The following is a 6,364-nucleotide window of genomic DNA, read 5'->3' on the forward strand; positions in this document are numbered from 1 at the left end:
TATTGGGAGGCCTATGCTCTGCCATTCATGCAATGTACCCCAACAAACTCCCTGACCACCCACTGGCCCTCTGCTCTATTTACACTTCAAGTCCACGTTTGACTTGACACATTCAGGGGTAAATACACAAACAAATGAACATGACAAAAAGTCAATTATTCCTCTAAACCAGACTGAGATCTGCCCTTCTCTGGGACCAGTGGACATTTATTTATATCTTCTTTCATATTATGAGCAGTAACAGTTCTGCTAAAATACATATTCTTGGCTACTCTATAAAACATCACATTTATTTTAAAAGTCTCATTATTTTTTACATTTTATTACAAAGATGTCCCAATCGTGAAAATACAGCAGGTATTTCACACTCCCCCATTCATAACATGTGCCCCTGCTAAACTTCCATTAAGTGCTAGTCGGTCGTTTCCATCTAGTCAATTATCAGAAATCTACCGTCTCCATCTCACGTCTCCGTCCTGATACGCTCCACTACCCTCTGCCTGAGGGGAATTTTACCTGGCCGGGCCCTTATGAATATCAGTCACCTGACAACCTGGTGGGCCTCCCATACCTAATGCCTTCTTCAGGGCCCCCGACTTGGCCTCCATACCCCCGGGGCTAGGGATTGGCCCAGGCCATGGTGGGAGGGTCTCAGGTAGGGTAGCCCCAATCTCGATAGCCCCAACCTTGGTAAACCCAATCCTGGTCCCAATAGAAGCCCCAAGCCCAGTGTCCTCAAACCCAACCATGGTCCCTATAGAAGCCCCAAGCCCAACCCTGGTCCCTATAGAAGCCCCAAACCCAACCCTGGTCCCTGTAGAAGCCCCAAACCCAACCCTGGTCCTTATAGAAGCCCCAAACCCAACCCTGGTCCCTATAGAAGCCCCAAACCCAACCCTGGTCCCTATAGAAGCCCCAAACCCAATGTCCTCAAACCCAACCCTGGTCCCCATAGAAGCCCCAAACCCAACCCTGGTCCCCATAGAAGCCCCAAACCCAACCCTGGTCCCTATAGAAGCCCCAAACCCAATGTCCTCAAACCCAACCCTGGTCCCTATAGAAGCCCCAAACCCAACCCTGGTCCTTATAGAAGCCCCAAACCCAACCCTGGTCCTTATAGAAGCCCCAAACCCAACCCTGGTCCCCATAGAAGCCCCAAACCCAATGTCCTCAAACCCAACCCTGGTCCCTATAGAAGCCCCAAACCCAACCCTGGTCCCTATAGAAGCCCCAAAACCCAACCCTGGTCCCCATAGAAGCCCCAAACCCAACCCTGGTCCTTATAGAAGCCCCAAACCCAACCCTGGTCCCCATAGAAGCCCCAAACCCAACCCTGGTCCCTATAGAAGCCCCAAACCCAACCCTGGTCCCTATAGAAGCCCCAAACCCAACCCTGGTCCCTATAGAAGCTCCAAACCCGACCCTGGTCCCTATAGAAGCCCCAAACCCAACCCTGGTCCCTATAGAAGCCCCAAACCCAACCCCGGTCCCTATAGAAGCCCCAAACCCAACCATGGTCCCTATAGAAGCCCCAAACCCAACCCTGGTCCCTATAGAAGCCCCAAGCCCAACCCTGGTCCCTATAGAAGCCCCAAACCCAACCCTGGTCCCTATAGAAGCCCCAAACCCAATGTCCTCAAACCCAACCCTGGTCCCCATAGAAGCCCTAAGCCCAACCCTGGTCCCTATAGAAGCCCCAAGCCCAGTGGGCTAGGATAAAACCATAATGAGGGGTTTCAGGATCAACTGCGTCACCTTCAAAAGGCAGGGAGCCTCATAATTGGATGGAGGTGTTTGACCCAGGTTTGGGACGGGATTATTTTATAATCTTTAATCCCGTCAATTTCTCCTCGAGATGGACGGGACAGGAAGTATCCGTTTTAAGCTGGTCATGTGATATGGCAGAAGGTCCAGAAACCAGGCTGTGTGTGTGTGGCTGGGGAATGTTTGTCAGCAGGGTTCGGGAAGCGTTACTTCCTCAAACACGAGGTCGTTAGAGAGAACCACAGATCAGCTGTCCTTTCCCCTGCCCAGATATAAAGGTTAACAGGTTGGTGGGGAACGAGGTGGACAACAACGTGTTTGGTAAAAATACTACAGAAAAACATTATAGACCTGCTACCGAGTAAACTACTGATTAAACATTATAGACCTGGTACCAGGTATACTACTGATAAAACATTATAGACCTGGTACCAGGTGTACTACTGATTAAACACTATAGACCTGATACCAGGTAAACTACTGATAAAACATTATAGACCTGGTACCAGGTAAACTACTGATAAAACATTATAGACCTGCTACCAGGTAAACTACTGATAAAAAATTATAGACCTGGTACCAGGTAAACTACTGATAAAACATTATAGACCTGGTACAAGGTAAACTACTGATAAAACATTATAGACCTGGTACCAGGTAAACTACTGATAAAACATTGTAGACCTGGTACCAGGTAAACTACTGATAAAACATTATAGACCTGGTACCAGGTAAACTACTGATAAAACATTATAGACCTGGTACCAGGTAAACTACTGATAAAACATTATAGACCTGGTACCAGGTATACTACTGATAAAACATTATAGACCAGGTACCAGGTATACTACTGATTAAACAAGTTAACGTGATTTGTCAGTGTGATTATACATGTGTAGAATCTTAATTTAACCGTCAAAATAATTGATCCTTTCTAACTGTAAATGAGTTTTGATATGCTAGTAGGGTATACTGTAGATTAGGTGAGAGATCTGGTGAGAGAAAGAGAACAGCAGGGTTTTCAGTGAATTTATGTCAATCATGAGTCTCAATAGAATTTTACAGCATGACAAGAAAATTCTCTGCACCAACAGAGTGATCAAATGAATATACTACACCTGTAGTGAGCAGGTAGAGAGGATAATCAGTCAGCCTGCGGCTAGGAGAGCCTCCTTTCTGAAGAGAATCAGTCAGCCTGTGGCTAGGAGAGCTTCCTTTCTAAAGAGAATCAGTCAGCCTGTGGATAGGAGAGCCTCCTTTCTGAAGAGAATCAGTCAGCCTGTGGATAGGAGAGCCTCCTTTCTGAAGAGAATCAGTCAGCCTGCGGATAGGAGAGCCTCCTTTCTGAAGAGAATCAGTCAGCCTGTGGATAGGAGAGCCTCCTTTCTGAAGAGAATCAGTCAGCCTGCGGATAGGAGAGCCTCCTTTCTGAAGAGAATCAGTCAGCCTGCGGATAGGAGAGCCTCCTTTCTGAAGAGAATCAGTCAGCCTGCGACTAGGAGAGCCTCCTTTCCGAAGAGAATCAGTCAGCCTGCGGATAGGAGAGCCTCCTTTCTGAAGAGAATCAGTCAGCCTGCGGATAGGAGAGCCTCCTTTCTGAAGAGAATCAGTCAGCCTGTGGATAGGAGAGCCTCCTTTCTGAAGAGAATCAGTCAGCCTGTGGATAGGAGAGCCTCCTTTCTGAAGAGAATCAGTCAGCCTGCGGATAGGAGAGCCTCCTTTCTGAAGAGAATCAGTCAGCCTGCGGATAGGAGAGCTTCCTTTCTGAAGAGAATCAGTCAGCCTGCGGATAGGAGAGCCTCCTTTCTGAAGATCATGTTGCATTCCGATTAGGGGACAGAGAGACACACCGGGCCAGGGGGCCTGAAGCTAGCGTAGTGGAGCTGGGTAGTGGAGCTGCCTGGAGCAGCCTGGAGCTGCCTGGAGCTGGGTAGTGGAGCTGCCTGGAGCAGCCTGGAGCTGCCTGGAGCTGGGTAGTGGAGCTGCCTGGAACTGTCTGGGGCTGGGTAGTGGGGCTGGGTAGTGGAGCTGCCTGGAACTGTCTGGGGCTGGGTAGTGGGGCTGGGTAGTGGAGCTGCCTGGGGCTGGGTAGTGGAGCTGCCTGGGGCTGGGTAGTGGAGCTGCCTGGAACTGTCTGGGACTGGGTAGTGGGGCTGGGTAGTGGAGCTGCCTGGGGCTGGGTAGTGGAGCTGCCTGGAACTGTCTGGGACTGGGTAGTGGGGCTGGGTAGTGGAGCTGCCTGGAACTGTCTGGGACTGGGTAGTGGGGCTGGGTAGTGGAGCTGCCTGGAACTGTCTGGGGCTGGGTACTGGGGCTGGGTAGTGGAGCTGCCTGGGGCTGGGTAGTGGAGCTGCCTGGAACTGCCTGGGGCTGGGTAGTGGGGCTGGGTAGTGGAGCTGCCTGGGGCTGGGTAGTGGGGCTGGGTAGTGGAGCTGCCTGGGGCTGGGTAGTGGAGCTGCCTGGAACTGCCTGGGGCTGGGTACTGGGGCTGGGTAGTGGAGCTGCCTGGGGCTGGGTAGTGGAGCTGCCTGGAACTGCCTGGGGCTGGGTAGTGGGGCTGGGTAGTGGAGCTGCCTGGGGCTGGGTAGTGGAGCTGCCTGGAACTGCCTGGGCCTGTCTGGGGCTGGGTAGTGGAGCTGCCTGGAACTGCCTGGGCCTGTCTGGGGCTGGGTAGTGGAGCTGCCTGGAGTAGTGGAGCTGGGTAGTGGAGCTGGGTAGTGGAGCTGCCTGGGGCTGGGTAGTGGAGCTGGGTAGTGGAGCTGCCTGGGGCTGGGTAGTGGAGCTGGGTAGTGGAGCTGGGTAGTGGAGCTGCCTGCGGCTGGGTAGTGGAGCTGGGTAGTGGAGCTGAGTAGTGGAGCTGCCTGTAACTGTCTGAGACTGGGTAGTGGGGCTGGGTAGTGGAGCTGCCTGGAACTGTCTGGGGCTGGGTAGTGGGGCTGGGTAGTGGAGCTGCCTGGGGCTGGGTAGTGGAGCTGCCTGGAACTGTCTGGGACTGGGTAGTGGGGCTGGGTAGTGGAGCTGCCTGGGGCTGGGTAGTGGAGCTGCCTGGAACTGTCTGGGACTGGGTAGTGGGGCTGGGTAGTGGAGCTGCCTGGAACTGTCTGGGGCTGGGTAGTGGGGCTGGGTAGTGGAGCTGCCTGGGGCTGGGTAGTGGAGCTGCCTGGAACTGTCTGGGACTGGGTAGTGGGGCTGGGTAGTGGAGCTGCCTGGGGCTGGGTAGTGGAGCTGCCTGGAACTGTCTGGGACTGGGTAGTGGGGCTGGGTAGTGGAGCTGCCTGGAACTGTCTGGGGCTGGGTAGTGGGGCTGGGTAGTGGAGCTGCCTGGGGCTGGGTAGTGGAGCTGCCTGGAACTGCCTGGGGCTGGGTAGTGGGGCTGGGTAGTGGAGCTGCCTGGGGCTGGGTAGTGGAGCTGCCTGGAACTGCCTGGGGCTGGGTAGTGGGGCTGGGTAGTGGAGCTGCCTGGGGCTGGGTAGTGGAGCTGCCTGGAACTGTCTGGGACTGGGTAGTGGGGCTGGGTAGTGGAGCTGCCTGGGGCTGGGTAGTGGAGCTGCCTGGAACTGTCTGGGACTGGGTAGTGGGGCTGGGTAGTGGAGCTGCCTGAGGCTGGGTAGTGGAGCTGCCTGGAACTGTCTGGGACTGGGTAGTGGGGCTGGGTAGTGGAGCTGCCTGGAACTGTCTGGGGCTGGGTAGTGGGGCTGGGTAGTGGAGCTGCCTGGGGCTGGGTAGTGGAGCTGCCTGGAACTGCCTGGGGCTGGGTAGTGGGGCTGGGTAGTGGAGCTGCCTGGGGCTGGGTAGTGGAGCTGCCTGGAACTGCCTGGGGCTGGGTAGTGGGGCTGGGTAGTGGAGCTGCCTGGGGCTGGGTAGTGGAGCTGCCTGGAACTGTCTGGGACTGGGTAGTGGGGCTGGGTAGTGGAGCTGCCTGGGGCTGGGTAGTGGAGCTGCCTGGAACTGTCTGGGACTGGGTAGTGGGGCTGGGTAGTGGAGCTGCCTGGGGCTGGGTAGTGGAGCTGCCTGGAACTGTCTGGGACTGGGTAGTGGGGCTGGGTAGTGGAGCTGCCTGGAACTGTCTGGGGCTGGGTAGTGGGGCTGGGTAGTGGAGCTGCCTGGGGCTGGGTAGTGGAGCTGCCTGGAACTGCCTGGGGCTGGGTAGTGGGGCTGGGTAGTGGAGCTGCCTGGGGCTGGGTAGTGGAGCTGCCTGGAACTGCCTGGGGCTGGGTAGTGGGGCTGGGTAGTGGAGCTGCCTGGGGCTGGGTAGTGGAGCTGCCTGGAACTGCCTGGGCCTGTCTGGGGCTGGGTAGTGGAGCTGCCTGGAACTGCCTGGGCCTGTCTGGGGCTGGGTAGTGGAGCTGCCTGGAGTAGTGGGGGTGGGGGTGGGGGTTGGGGTGGGGGGGTCACTCAGTGAGTGACATGGGTTGGAGTGATGGATGAATCCAGTTGGATAAAGTTTCACTCTACGCAGCAAGGTGTGAACCCTTCTTTCCTTCCACTAGCCGTTACGAGATCCCGTCAACTGATAGTGGCAGGAAAGCAAGGCTAGGTCTGCCTGTCACCATCTATTCACATGATAGTGGCAGGACAGCGAGGCTAGGTCTGCCTGTCA

The 6,364-nt window shown here is 55.2% G+C and overlaps 1 protein-coding gene across 1 annotated transcript; it reads left to right on the plus strand.

The window, feature by feature from the left end:
- The first annotated feature begins 747 nt into the window (after window positions 1-747).
- On the plus strand, window positions 748-1,719 carry LOC129845291 (uncharacterized). Its single transcript, XM_055913174.1, has one exon. It carries the CDS (start codon window positions 748-750, stop codon window positions 1,717-1,719), a length of 972 nt encoding a protein of 323 aa, XP_055769149.1.
- The last annotated feature ends 4,645 nt before the right edge of the window (window positions 1,720-6,364 follow it).

The sequence above is a fragment of the Salvelinus fontinalis genome, unplaced genomic scaffold, assembly GCF_029448725.1.
Source record: "Salvelinus fontinalis isolate EN_2023a unplaced genomic scaffold, ASM2944872v1 scaffold_0271, whole genome shotgun sequence".
Lineage (NCBI taxonomy): Eukaryota > Metazoa > Chordata > Actinopteri > Salmoniformes > Salmonidae > Salvelinus > Salvelinus fontinalis.

What these genes read in the sequence shown, in the direction of transcription:
- LOC129845291 (XM_055913174.1), top strand. Translation starts at nt 748, where the DNA reads ATGGTCCCTATAGAAGCCCCAAGCCCAACCCTGGTCCCTATAGAAGCC.